The 14,898-nt window shown below is 38.8% G+C and overlaps 1 protein-coding gene across 1 annotated transcript in view; it reads left to right on the plus strand.

Annotated features, from left to right (window-relative positions):
- Positions 1 to 3,090: 3,090 nt before the first annotated feature.
- The window catches only part of RXFP2 (relaxin family peptide receptor 2), a 37,353-nt gene continuing 25,545 nt past the window's right edge, over positions 3,091 to 14,898 (plus strand). Inside the window, exons 1-4 of the mRNA XM_072937397.1 lie at positions 3,091 to 3,154; positions 4,320 to 4,466; positions 9,861 to 9,966; positions 10,800 to 10,871. Of these exons, the coding sequence (XP_072793498.1) occupies positions 3,091 to 3,154; positions 4,320 to 4,466; positions 9,861 to 9,966; positions 10,800 to 10,871 (389 nt within the window). The remainder of the gene's footprint in view (positions 3,155 to 4,319; positions 4,467 to 9,860; positions 9,967 to 10,799; positions 10,872 to 14,898) is intronic.

Genomic DNA, 14,898 nt, shown 5'->3' on the forward strand with positions numbered 1-14,898 from the left:
TGCCTTGTTGACATAGCACATAGTAGGCACTCAACTACATTTGCTGGATGTTAAATGAATGTTTCTTCTGGTGCCTCAGTAACTGGCTCGTTAGAGTAAATGGCAAAGGCTTCATCTGCATCCGAACTGGACTGAGTGCACTCTGGGAAATGGCCTCATTGGCTGGGATCCTCTGGGCTCCCTGTGGATGGTGGGGCCATCATCTCTGGCGTGGATGTGGAGAGAGTCCCAGCCAGGACACCAGGCTGAGAGGATAAAGGCTTGCTTCTGCTTCATGCAGGACAAGCATTGGCAGAGGATCAGAGAAAGCAAAGAGGGACTTGCACATCTCCATCAATTCCCAACCTGAGCACTGAAAACATCATTCTCACCTGTTGTTTCCCAACAAGGAAGGTGTTGGGCAGCGAAGTATGTCCTTAAGCGGCAGTCCATTTGGCTTCAAAAAGCTATCAAGGAGTCATTTTAAAGTCCTTTTGCACAGACATGTCCAGAATATTGACCAGGAGAGAGAAGAACTATTACTGAGAAGTTTTCTTTCACATGTTCAAACCTCCCCTCAGCCATGTGTTTGGCAGACGTCCCATAGAAATTGCTGCGGAAGCTATTGACAGAGCTTTTATATAAGCATCCTCTATTTTATAATCCTCAAGTTTCAATAAAACTTATCTCTTTCCACTTCCACAGATGGCAGGAAAAATAGACAGCATAACATGATGTCTGCTGAGGGATATTGATTCTCTTTCAGTATGCCAGTTACAGCAGGGGTGCGTCTTCATTTTCTAAGCTGTATAATGGCAGAATGATAAATGATACATATCTTAAAGACTAAACAATATTGTGTCATCAGAATAAAAACATTAGCCTGCAACTTTGGGAATTTTACATTTTAAAGATGTTTTGCCTTTAACTCCTCTTTTATTCCTAAATGACCCATTAATTCATTTGTTCATTAAAAAAAATCATTGAGGACCAAGTAAGTAAGAGACACTAGGTTACACAATGGGGATTTAGAATACAGAGGGCAAGGGGTAGGTAGGGAATAGATTTATTTATTTTCTTTCCACAGAAAATTTACACCTTGAGTTATTTTCAGGAAGATTCCATCCTGGGGTGGAAAAGGGAAGGTTTTAGAAATACAGTTGGTAGGTTCTGTTTGTACATGGTCAGTTTTTCCCCTCGCCCTTCATTCACCCATACTTGCTAGAAAAAACCCATTATTTTCCCCCAGGGAAAAGGAAAAAATCTTGATCCTTCTTGTCTGTGACACTTGATAGTTTGGCTCCCTCTGAATGAGTCTGTTTCTGTGAGATGGACATTTAGGTGGATCAAGCCCTCAGAGAGCTCAAGGTTTTCTGTGTGATAAATCCCATAAAGGAAGACAATATACCGCCTTCAAAATGTTTCACACAGCCTCAGCCTTTTATTTCAAAACTGTCTTCAATCAAATCTTTACTCACCTCTTCTAGATCAATAAGAAAATATTATTATCAGGATGCTGTAAGGACATTTTTGTGGCTTAATCATTTACAGCCCTCCGTTCAGCTTTCAAAAGAGATTGGAGACTGCTTATAATAGAAACCATATACGTCATATGGCTTTTAAAATAGAATAACATGGAGAAGTAAGAGAAGCTTTCTTATAGTCCTATTACTTCTTTCATAGGCGTCATATGAAAAAAATATCATGCAGTGCTAAGGCATAGCAAGCTTCCATGCTACACAGAGCTTCCATCTTAAAGCCCTATTTTCTCGCCTCATGCTGAAATTGCCCACGTGCCAGCACTAACCCAGGGTTTACCATGGGCCAGGCACCCTCCAGCACTTTGTAAGCATTAGCTTGTCTGACACTAACCAGTTGTAATCCCGTCTCATGGTCTCCAGAGTACTTCACTACTAATGAATACTTTTAAATAGTGGGGTCACATTCCATTACTTGCTCATGAGCTCAACTTAGTGACTTATGATGCCTTTTCAAGTGAGTAAGTTAGAATTGCAATGATCAGAGTTTATCCACCATAGTGAAAGGTAAGTAATATTTCAAGAAATTTGTTTTCTTTGTGTGTGTGTGTGCGTGAGTTTGTACGCTGAATTGTGACATGATATAAAATATGTTTTTAACTATGAGTTACTATCTTAAACAATTTCTGCTACACTAAGCACATTGAACCTTATTTCCTCATGTTCCAAACACAAGAGGACAACTGGTTTTTATAAATCTGCCCTCTGTAGAAATCTTTACAAGAACATAGTTAAGAGATTTAAAAATCTGTGACTCAGATGCCTCTCCCTGTGTGAACAGGCTTAACAGGCCAACCCCCAGAGCCACACAGCAGAGAGTTTTCCTAAAATAGTCAGACCTGACTGGTCTTATGCTTTGTTTCTTGTAGTAAGCCATTCATCGACCACTGCAGAAATAGCAGAGAAAATATTTTTTGCTTTTGTAAGAACAAAAATCCAGTGGGTAGAAAAGAATCTGAGGGCCACCATCCCCACTTGGGGAAGGTCTAGCAGATACATCAGTAGCAGCTTCCAGGGGAGGGTGGCGCTGGTGCACCTGGCTGTCCCCAGGAAAGGACCAGATGCAGCTCTTTTAAGTGTTGACTGGATCTCGAAGGTCATCATAACTAACGGACTAAAGTTCAAAAAAACCAAATAATCTACGCATTCTCTCTGAAGGGTGCGCTAAAAGCTTAACATGCACTATGGCTCAGAAAAAGTTTTAGTGCCTTTAACAAGTTCCTGCCTTTTTACAAATGTTGTGATTTGTGAAACAATGAGGGCCAGCAGGCTTCTCCAGGGAGAGGCTGGCGACCCGTCTAGTGGGAGAACACCTCACTACAAGGCAGCCTTCTCTTGGAGGGCCCAGACTTCCCAAGGGCCTTTTCCCAAGAACCAGAGTAGAAGTGCCTGCACTTCCTCAGCCTTCATTCCTCATCTTTGTGTGAAGATAATACCAACACAAAGTTGAGATTAAGATGAAATTGTCAGGAAACACCCAGCCCGCAGTAGCTGATGCTGCACAAAAGTTGGCTCTCTATTCCTCTGCAGTATAAAAAAGCAACACACCCCCAACCCAAGGAAATTCCCGGCCATGATGCTTCAGTGGCGCGGTGAGGAAGACTTTGCCAACATCCCTGTTCCCTTCATAATGAACAGTAACCCTGCCTGAGTCTACACTCTCCTTAAATCAGTTTCTCTGAAATTTCATCTAGCATTCCTTTTCTCCCCCCACACACTGTACATTTTATACCCTTGACTCACTTCTTTTGCAACTAGAAGTCTGTACCTCTTCATCCCGCTCACCTCCTTTAAAAAAAAAAAAGTAAATGGCTTCTAAACTTTCACTAGGTATTTACAAAACAACAACAACAACAACACATCTGGAAAGTACTCTTTCAAAATTGAAAGAATGTCTCTTACATCTAAATTTCTGGAATTTCTTTGGTCATCCTACCCACAGATATAGTAACTTTGTAAACGTTAATTATATTTCCTTTCTGCACTTTCTCATGCAACCCAGCAGTTGTTCAGCTCTCATCCACCTTCTCTCATGTTCCCTGCATAAGATGACTATTCTTAATTCCTCCTCATGGACAACTTATGCTCCTTGAAGTGCAGGTTCCAATTCCTCCTAGCGTGATGGTTAGAAACGGGCCTCTGGGGTCAGAGAGATGATTCAAATCCACCTGTGTGATTTTGCAGATGAAAGACAGCTTTTAACTCCTCTAATCCTGAAACAGGAAGGATAATATCACCCACAGAGATTGGGTGAAGGAATAACAGATTAAGCACTGTGCAGACTGCCTGGCACACAGTAAGCCCAGTGATTGTTAGATATCACTACTTAGTGTCGTCTCTCCTTATGCCAGTGTGGTTCTGGATTTCATTCACATTTAAACAGTCCTTTTGCACGTACATTTTCATTAAGGTACCTCAAATCCTTCTCATAAAGGATTAATAAGTGAATAATCCATCTATTTGATCCCGTTAGCTTCTGGTTTTACCTTTCTGTTTTCAGGAGTGGGCAAGTCTTTGATTTCATACAGAAGAAGGACGATTGCTTTAGGTTTGTTTACTGTTGTCTTCCTGGAGCAAATTCAAAATGAGGCTCAATTCCATTCTTGGTACAGCTGGTGTTTGTTTGATATGATTGTGATTATTTTAAACAATGTAATTAAGAGTATTATGCAAAGAAATTGTGTGCTAAGAATAACACCAGACTCATAGCGTTTTGTGAAAATTAAATGGAATGACATGAAAAGAGTCTGGTCATATTCACTGATTGTTCTTATTAAGATTTCTGTCCCCTCTTTAACATAGATTTTGCATTGACTGAAAACAGTACAATCACTCCTTTGTGCCAAAAAGGATATTTTCCCTGTGGGAATCTGACCACGTGCTTACCCGGAACGTTCCACTGTGATGGCGTGGACGACTGCGGGAACGGAGCAGATGAGGAGAACTGTGGTGAGTCCTCCGCTCAGCTCCGTACGTCCTCACCCCTTGTGAACGCCTCCAAACTGTGGGTGGACCGAATACTAACGGTAACAAACCAGAAGAAATGACTGGGCATTCGATAGGGAATCCTGTTGTAACACAAATAATTGCTCCTCAGTTTATTTGTGATAATAATGACATGAATTTTCATATAGAGAGTTGCTTAAATCAGAATTATAAAATATTGTATTTGATAAAAAAGTAAAATTATTTCAAATTCTACTTGGATAGCCGAATTTTAGTTGTACGTGGCTTACTATAACCACTTCCTTATGGCTTGGTAGTATGGTTCAGCTGCAGGAATTTCCATAAAGTGCAAATGGTCCAGCCTAGAGAATTGTTATTCAGTAGCCCCGTATCGAGTGCCCATTATATGCTCTTCAAATCACCAAGGCACAGCAGGCTCAAGAGAGACAAGTGTCTTGCCCTTGTGGAGTTCACAGGGACCATGTGGATGGGGAGGACCATAAACTTACATAAATAAATTAAGTAATTTCAGAGTAGTAAGTGCCACAGAGTATACAGAACAGGATAAAGGGATAAAAAGTGACTTGGAGGAAGGGCTACTTTAAAGACATAACCAGAAGAACCCTCTCTGAGATGATGTTTGAATTGAGAATGAAATGAAAAGCAGAAAAAGAGAAAAAATGTGAAATATTCAGGAAGAGCAGAGTTCCAGATGAAAGAAACAGCAAATGCAAAGGCCTGGGGCCGAGTGAAACAAGACAATGTGTTTGTGGGACAGAAAAACAGATGGGCTTGGGCAGAGTGAATACAGAACATAGAGAGGTAACAGAGGCCAGATCATCACAGGTCTTACAGACTATCTTAGGTCTGTGTATTAGGACTCTGTATGTTGTCTCATCTAACCTGTGCATTTTTCTCCTAAAGAAACTGATGCCAAGAGAGGCTGACATGTCTAGGTAGTCACTGAGCAGACACCAGAACCCAGACCTTCTGAATCTGAAAGAATCCTGTGTGATTTCTACCACACAGAACTGCCACTCCTTGGCACTGCCCAACTAGCAGTCAGGGTGGGACAGCGAAGTCCAGGAATACCGGGTGGCTGTCTCTGGAATCTGCTCTCCTGCCCCTGGGAACTCACGCATGCCTCCCTCTCACGGCACCTGCTGCCTTCACCACCTGTGGATCACTCCTACTCATCTTTTAGGATGCAGTCGAGGGGTCCCCTCCTCACCTGAGAAGCTTGGCTTCCCAGGCCATGCTTCCCCACCCAGAAGCTCCACCACCGGTCTGGACGAGCACCCTTTCTCTGATGCCATAGCGCCCTGAATGATTGTGCTAGGGGCTGCCTTGTCTTTTCACTGGACTTCCCCCACTAGACATAAGCTCCTTGAGAAGTGTTCTTCTTTGTGTCTCATGCATTTTGATGTTACCAAAGCCTAGAACAGTGGAGTACAGTCAGTGCTCAGTGATGGGGCAGCTCTCCAATGCCAGTGGCAAGTTACTCACACACTTGGCCTTTCCTGTTCACTGCCTGGGAATCAGAGACCACGTGTGTCTACCTCATGAGAGTGTTCCAAACACAAATTAAATGGCTCATGTAAAGGCATCAGATAGAATAATTTCAAAAAACATTGAGGTTATTAATAAGAAATAAAAATAAACTAAAATTTACAGGGACCTGTGGGCAACTATTTAAATTTACTTTTCTATTTGTATGAACTTGAGTATCATACATTATATTGTGTATTTTATCATGTTAATAGCTTATGCTAAAGTAATGATACTTCACAATCAGGCCATCTTTTTTTAAAAGGATATAATTTTATTGCAAAAATAGAGAAGGAAACTTGGCAAATAAGCAAGATGATATGATTTGTCAGATCATCTGACAAATTGAGAAGATATTTTTCTCATTAGGGCTAGACAGACTTTACTAAAAGGAACTTTGTTTTTGCTTTTTTAAAAAGGTCACGTGACATAAATTTTATCAGAACTTACTACATCTATCAGGAATGCATCTACATATACATATGCATACGACAAAATAAAATTCAGATTATGTTTTCTTCTGAGGACCTCAAAATTAAGATCAAACATTTAAAATGTCAGCGTTAGAAATAGGTGACATTTTTCAAGATGGATCCATGTGTGTAAAATAATCATCTATTTCCATTATATTTTATGATACATACATTTTAGATGTTTGTAATTGCAGAAAAAGACAAAAGTCCAGATGTTTGCCTACCTTTTTCTCCCTTACCATCGTTACTATCTTTCTATTACTTAAACAAAAATTTTAATTGATTTCATAATCAAATTTTTATAGTTTTGTTTTGTAATTTGATATTTGATTTATAGAATAACTGACACATATTCATCACCGTGTGTTTCACAGGAGACACTAGTGGATGGGCGACTATATTTGGCACAGTCCATGGAAATGCTAATATTGTGGCATTAACACAGGAGTGCTGTAAGTGGTATTGGTTCGAAGACTCAGCCCAAGCTTTGTGAGCAACATGATTGGTGGTGCATGGATTTATATGGGTGGTGTGATCAATTCCCTCTAGAACTGCAATTTCAGTTCAACGTATTTCAGTGGTCAACTGGTTTATCATCTGCTGGTAGGACTGAAAAGATAGAAAGAAGAAAACAACACGCTCCATTCATGCTCACTCTGTGTATCAGCCTGTGATTGCAAGAATGCATAGGTGATGAATGCTGGTGACGGATAATAAAGACCTTACTCCCTGTGATTACTTTCTCTAATAAAGACATTGAGCACCAACTATTTTGCAGCCCCCTATGTCAGGCACAGAGCGTGCAATGATAACTAAGATGTGGTCCCCACCCACAGATGCCCCATATGGTAGCAGGAAAGCAAACCCTTACGGAGGCAGGAACGATGCACTATTAGTGCTAAACTGAAGGAGGGTTGTTTGCACAAGGGAATGTGGAAGCCCACTGGGAGACATGATTACTGTGCCAGGGGTGGGGAAGATTCACAGACAAGGTGACATTGTGATGGACCTGGAAGTCCTTGGACGGAGGGAAGGGTGAGAGGAGCTGCACCCCAGAAGGGTGGCGCCAGCCCGTGAGGGGTTTTGGGTGCACTATTTGGAGCTTGCCCTCTATCCTATCTATAGAATTGTCTCTCTCTAAATACACATATTACGTTATATATTACATATAACATACTACATATAATAATATGTATATGCGTGGATATAATTATGTAGGTGTAAGTACATTAACATACATGAGTATGTATACATAGTGTATGTATATAAAGTATGCACACTAAGTACTACACTAACAGTATATTATGCAGTTTAATACCAGGTTATAATTACCACTTATTACATACTTTATTATAAATGACTATATCATGCATAAAGTCAGAAATTAAAAGGAGTAAGCTAAAAAGACTAAAAATAAATACAACTGAAAGTTCGCACATTTTCCTCCTGAAGCACAAGGGGTCATCTTGTACACGAGCCATTGTGGTGATCACTGGTGTGTACGGTGGGCTCCGAAGTCGTGAGCTGATTTTCATTTAGTGAAGAGGAAGAAGCACAGGCTAAGAAGTGTATGTGAGAACGACTCTTCTACCAGAATTGTAAAGAATGGATGAGAACTGTGTTCTCAGCCTGAGACAGTACTGCCCCTGGAGAACATCTGGCAATGTCTGGAGACATTCTGGGGTGTCACAACGGGAAGGGGGGTGGATCACTTGCATCCAGTGGGTGGAGGCCAAGGATGCTGCTGAACCTTCTACAATGCACAGGACAGCCCCCAACAACAGACAGTGATCTGACCCAAACATCAGCCTTGCTGAGGTCAAGGAGAAAGCTTGGTGAAAAAGATACTGGGTGTTACATGTCTTGCAGTGCTTCAGACTAATACTAAAACTCTGAGCCCAGAAAATACCACCGGGAAGAGGGAGGTAGAAAGAGATGCAAGAGGCATTTCAGAAGAAGAGTCCAGAGGTTGGGGATTGACCGACTTGCAGATGAGGGAGTTAGTTACACTCATTTCTGGTTTAGTCAGCTGGCCCATCTTGGACTACATGACATTCTTTTATTGGTAAATAAGAATTCCAACCCCAGATTTTCAATCTAATAATGTAACTGCTATTTTCCTTGCCAATTAAACATTGAAGTACACATTATGAAATTATTTTTAGAAAGTTGAGATCACCAGCATAAGTCTATTAACAATATAGAATATTTCCTAAAAGTTTATACACTAGAATGAATCTTTTGAATTAAACAGATACTCAATAAAAGTTTGTTGGATTTACTACAAATTCAGTGAAACTGATTTTAAAAATAAAGTTTGGATAAAAGTAATCTAAAAGGAGCAGAACAGTTAGAACTTATAAACAGTTTTTAAATAAATAATAAATTTAAAAATTTGAAAATAACTCGTTTTTTTAGCTTTGTCAAAACAAATACAGGGTCATAGACAAAAATCAAATACTCCATAAATACCACCCCCCAACAGTCACTGTCTTACACACACACACACACACACACACGCGCGCGCACAGATTGTTCTGTGGACCAACTTGGCCTGGTTTCTCCATAAGTTTCTCCTATGCCATTATTTTAATAATCAATATATATTATTAGTAACTATATAATATATAAATATAGGATTATGTATTATGATGTTTATATATTACTACTATATTATTATGATAGATCTTAATAATTATGATAATATGCTATTATATTAATAACTATGTAAGTTCCTTCAGAGTGAATGTTTCAGACAGATGGATCTTTGGTTCTCTCCCCTTTATAGCTGCTCTACAACTTTTACCTACCACTTTAACTTCATAGTAATGAAAAGTGAGGAGCCAAAGTGGGAGCGTGTCTGACTTGGTTGATTTTAAGAAGGCACAGTGGTGGCTACAGCGGGATCTGTGTCTAACTCTTGTCACAGCTCTAAGAGAAGTCTGAAAGAAAATGATTAAATTTAATTTTAACCAACAAGCATTTGTTGAGCAACCTCTTTGAGCCATTCAATTAAGTTAAATTGACCCTACTATACCTATTAAAGATTTACTCAGTCACACTCATGCTTTTCCTTGAGGAGAACTTAATCTTGCTTTACTATATGCTTTTATGCTACTTAAACGTTTCTGTATTCTTTCTAATCACTTGTTAAATGCTTCTGAAATGGCCACTGGAAGCACTGAGATGAATACCACATGAGTCTACATTTGACTAGGAGAGCATTCGTGTTTGCTTCCATTATGGGCCTGAATAAGTTCATTTAACAAGGTGTAAATGTCATACATTCAGTGGAAAGAGAACAATGTCAGTTACTGAAGTCATAATTAAAAGAAGTATATTTTCCTGTTGAATCGTTTCTCTTTTTGCCCCCTAGTTTTAAATCAGTATCCACAACAATGTGACTGCAGAGAAACTGAGCTGGAATGTGTAAATGCTGGCTTGACATCCGTGCCAACAATCTCCAGCAATGTGACATTACTGTGAGTAGAATTCAAATACTAATATTTGCTCCTACAGTCGTATGAAAACCATGTAGTCTAATCTAATCTCTTTGTTCTGTTTTATGCTACTTGTGTATTCACAAGCTAATAGAAACTCCCTTTAAAACCACCAGCCATCAGATAATTCTGCATGCTTCTTCTCCAGGGAAGAAATGTTTTGAATGCTGTGTGCTAGATTAGCCAGGTATCCGTTAGGTCACTAACACCATGGTCTGGAATTCTTGTTTTCAATTACTTTCCAATGTATGTGTTATTACTAATATGCCAGTACTGTACAAGTAAAAATAAAAATTTGGGGGAAAAAAAGGAAGACCGCTCAGTCTATCTCATTTTTAATAGGAGTAATTTGTCCAAGACCATAAAGGTATAAAAGACCTATGAAACTAGCTGTGGCATAATCATGCAGGTTTTTCTGAACACTGCATAAAAGTTTTGAGATCCTCAGGAATTGGTTTGCAGTCATACTGTAATTTGGGCATGCGTGAGATGGTTAGGATTTTTGTTGTTTTTTGGATTTTTTTTGGTTGTGTTTTGTTTAATTATCTAGAGAACAAAAGAAAAGGTTAAGTGACCATAGATGGTCTGGTCTATTATGCTAACTGGCTAACCTCGTCAAATATTTGCAAACTGCTTTAATTTTTACCTTATGGACTTTTCATTCTCACATAATTGTTTTCGTTTATTATGGGCATTTTCAAATGTCTGTTAAGTACTATGGAATATCATCAAGTATTCTCATGCATGCAGCTTCTGGGGAAGAGTTTGGTTGGTCATAAAATCCATAATAAAGTCTTCTTTACATGTTATTTTAGGTCTCTTAAGAAAAACAATATTCACAGTCTTTCAGATAAAGTTTTCATCAAATACACAGAACTTGAAATGATGTAAGTAGCTATTAATAGTGTTTTTATGTGAAAATCAATGAGATGTTTTAAGATGTTTCCATCCTAAAAGTAAAATGAAATATAAGTTTATTATCTTTATCATTAAATTTATTTTTAATGTAATTAAGATTAGACAATAAAGCACTGAAAAGCATTGAAAAGCATGCTTTTTTTCCATTTAGTAATTTAAAATAACTAAACAGATTTTATTTAAACTTTTTTTTTAAACAGTTGAATTGGAGCTGAGATTGAGCATCTCAGTAATTCATAGTTCCAAGCTTTTACTCCAGATCATTTGGAAAATGACATTGCAGATTCAGAGACACTAGATGCACTCTTTAACTTGGAAGAAGAGTGTTTATTACATAGTCAAGAACCATCAGATCATTTAAAACACTTAATGGTAGGGTATGGACTGTCTCCCTGATGATCTTGGTGAAATCAGTGATGTTAGCATATTTGAGGAAAGAAATTAATAAATAAGACACAGTCAGGAGTGAGAAACAAAGGGTCAAGATGCTTCTAGCATCATCAAAGAAAGAAAACCAGGGTCTGAGAGATACCATCCTTAGAGATAGTCTCTGTTGGGAGGCAGGGATAGATTGTCCATCTCCACCATAACTCTCATCAACTTTATTTTGACACTATCCCTATTGAGATGGAGATTCTCTTTGCTTTGATTCCCTGCTCACCAAGCAACCTTATGATGACTACATTAACTTTCTAAATTATTCATACTAAAGTATTTGGGAAGTTACACTGGATGGAGAATAAGAACATTCAAGTTAGTGGAATAGAATACATCCTATTTAAATAAAGAAAGTAAATGTTCAGCCTCTAGAGAGTTTGGTTACTATGTGTCAGTCCCTCTGAGCCCAGTCACTCTGGGATAATGGAGAGGTCAAGTTTCTACGCTTGCCAAGATGATCATTAGATTAGATTAGAAAATTAGCCAGCCAGTGCTGTAGGGCACCCTGGTAGCACCATCATTTACTGTTTTGCCCTTTGACATTCAGAATAGGAGAGAAGGTTTCTAGAAGTGTGACATACGTTAAAACCCAGGACTAAAAATAATCTGGTCCTTTGCTGATACTGGATAAACACATTTGGTTTGAAAAGCATTCAACAATTCTCTGCTGCTCATGGATTCAGGCACAGATTCCCACATACAAGGAAGGAAGTCACTGAAGAAGTCCATTAGTGTGGAAGAGTCTGTGTGAACATACAGACTCATGCCTGCGTTTGATTGTGGCCTCTGTAATTCCCACCGGCAGTGAACACCTTCTGTTCTGTCCTGGAGTGTGCTGTCCTTGTACCTCTGGTGTAGCTTTGCATTGGCTCTGGGGTTCCAGGCCCCTTTAGAGAAGGAATCTTACCTATGCTGCTTCTGCTCTTACTGGAAATTCTTACAATCACAACATGTTCATTCTATAAATCAAATTGTCCTTGTATGCCCTGAATAATGCTCAAGGGAAGAAAGATAAAATAGCACTAGCAGAAAGGAAGGAAAAATACTCATGTTTTAGAGTAGCTATTGAAATTCTGTTATCTAGAGTCATAGAAGTCTTATGAAATTCTAATTAAATCTTCTCATTATTTACAAGATAACTGAAGTCTGCAGCAGTTAAATGACTTACCTAAGATCTATAACTAATTTGTGGAAGAGCCAGAATTAGACCATATATCTTCTGATGCCCAATACAGGGTTTATTTTATAATAACCAGAAACCTAGAGAAGGAAAGAAATTGTTCTAGTATCCAATTGAATCCTGTACCAACACATACTCTTCTGTCACAGGCAGAACTCCCTTCTATACCTTTTTCCCCCTAATCTGGGGAAAGCTGACTTCTGGGGGGCAGAGGAATCACCAGGACATCAAGCAAGGAGATTTAAAGTTAGATTTCTCAGGCCAAGTTCTTTCCTGGACCTCTGATCCGTAGCTTTGCTCTGTGTCAGTATTTCTCTTGGTATCTGGTATCTGGTTGCCCACTGGAGGAAGAATGTGGCAGCACTAACTTTGATAATTCAGGCCCTGATTTTTCCTGTTTTTTCCCCCAGATTACCCAGATCAGCTGGAAATTTCTACTTTGCTTAATTCTACTTTGAGAAAACACAGGTATCACATCATTACCTGAATATCACTTAGCAGGAGTTCTCCCAATGCAAGGTGGTATTTGATGGTTTCTAGGCAATTGCATTCTCCCAGAGACTCAGAGACAAAAGATTGTAAGACTCTTACCAATGAACATTCACTTAGTGTCTACTGTATACAAGGTTCAGCATGGGGGATGAAACACAATTTCTTACATTTATATATCACTTTTTGAAGTTAGTGAAGGCTTCCAACATTTGGAATTCTCATGTGGACTTTGATCCTCAAAGTCTGTGAGGTGGGACAGCCATCATTAGATTCCTTTCAGGGATGAGGAGACCACCCTTGACGAACGGTTGTTTGTCCAAAGTCAGTCCGCTGACAAGTATTAGAGCTCGACTTCAAAGCCAAACCTCTTGACTATGGTCCTCTGGAAGTTCAGTCTCAGAATATTGTTACCATTGATGAAAACATCCAGAAACCAAATTTTGGTTTCAAAATAACCAAAGCTCTTTATAAGCATTATTCAAATATACTAAAGCAACTCATAAATTCAGGAACGCTTCATTTTTTTTTTCACTTTTTAAAAATTGAAGTGTAGTCAGTTTCGAATGTTGTGTCAATTTCTGATGTACAGCACAATGCTTCAGTCATATATGAATATACATATATTTGTTTTCATATTCTTTTTCGCTGTAAGCTACTACAAGGTATCGAATATAGTTCCCTGTGCTATACAGTATAAACTTATTTATCTGTTTTATATATACCAGTCAGTATCTGCAAATCTTGAACTCCCAATTTATCACTTCCCACTCCCTTCCCCCTGGTAACCATAGTTTGTTTTCTATGTCTGTGAGTCTGTTTCTGTTTTGTAAATAAGTTCATTTGTCTTTTTTTTTAGATTCCACATAGATAAGTGATATCATATGGTATTTTTCTTTCTCTTTCTGGCTTACTTCACTTGGAATGACAATCTCCAGGGCCATTCATGTTGTTGCAAATGGCATTATTTTATTAGTTTTTATGGCTGAGTAGTATTCCATTGTATAAATACACCACGAGTTGTGGGACTTTAAATTTGTCCCTTTTCAGTTTCATCCTGTTAGATTCAGTTTTTCTTAACCAGACTGTGAAGACCTTTTTGGATCATCCAGCACATTCACTGTTCCTCCCAGCATTCTGTCATCTGAAAATCTTTACCCAAGTCATGGAGTAGAGTGTCAAAGAGAACAGTGTCAAGTCTTCTTTCCACATCCTTCACCACCATCCTTCAGATAATGTGTATTGTTCTTTATTTTGTCCATAAAAACATCACAAAACTACTTGATCAATGCCTGGTAGACATATAAGCAAAGTCGACCACATACTTTTGTCTGATTAGTCTTTCAAAGAGGACAATCAGGCTGGTCTGGCATGCCATTTTTCATGAACTGCCCTGTTCATGTTCTCTTTGAAGTGCTCACAAAGCAACCTCGCAATATCCTGCTCTACGATCTCACCCAGAACCAACTTAAAGCTCATCCAAACATAGCTTGTGAAATCTACTTCTTCCCTTTTTGAAAAATCAAAACTGCATTTGCCATCTTTAATTTTCCAGCTGCCCTTCCTTTCTCCCAATTCCTCAGTAATGGGTCATAACTAAGTATTCACATTTTAAGTGTCCTTCTGTTTCCAGGAGAAATTGGACCTTGTCCAAACCAGAGGGCTTTAACTCATTTTGATTAACATATTCTACCATTTCGGACTTTCACTGCCACAACCCTATATCCTATTTATTCACTTCAGTTCTGAGACCATCTTCTTTGACCAAGAAAACAAGGACAATATTGGAGTTGAGAATTTCTTTTACTATTTCACAATATTATAAAACATGTCCCATACAGGAGGCTTGGGCTTTTCCTTAACATTTTCTTGTTTCTAAAATACAACTA

The sequence above is a fragment of the Vicugna pacos genome, chromosome 14 (genome assembly GCF_048564905.1).
Source record: "Vicugna pacos chromosome 14, VicPac4, whole genome shotgun sequence".
In the NCBI taxonomy this organism is placed as follows: Eukaryota; Metazoa; Chordata; class Mammalia; order Artiodactyla; family Camelidae; genus Vicugna; species Vicugna pacos.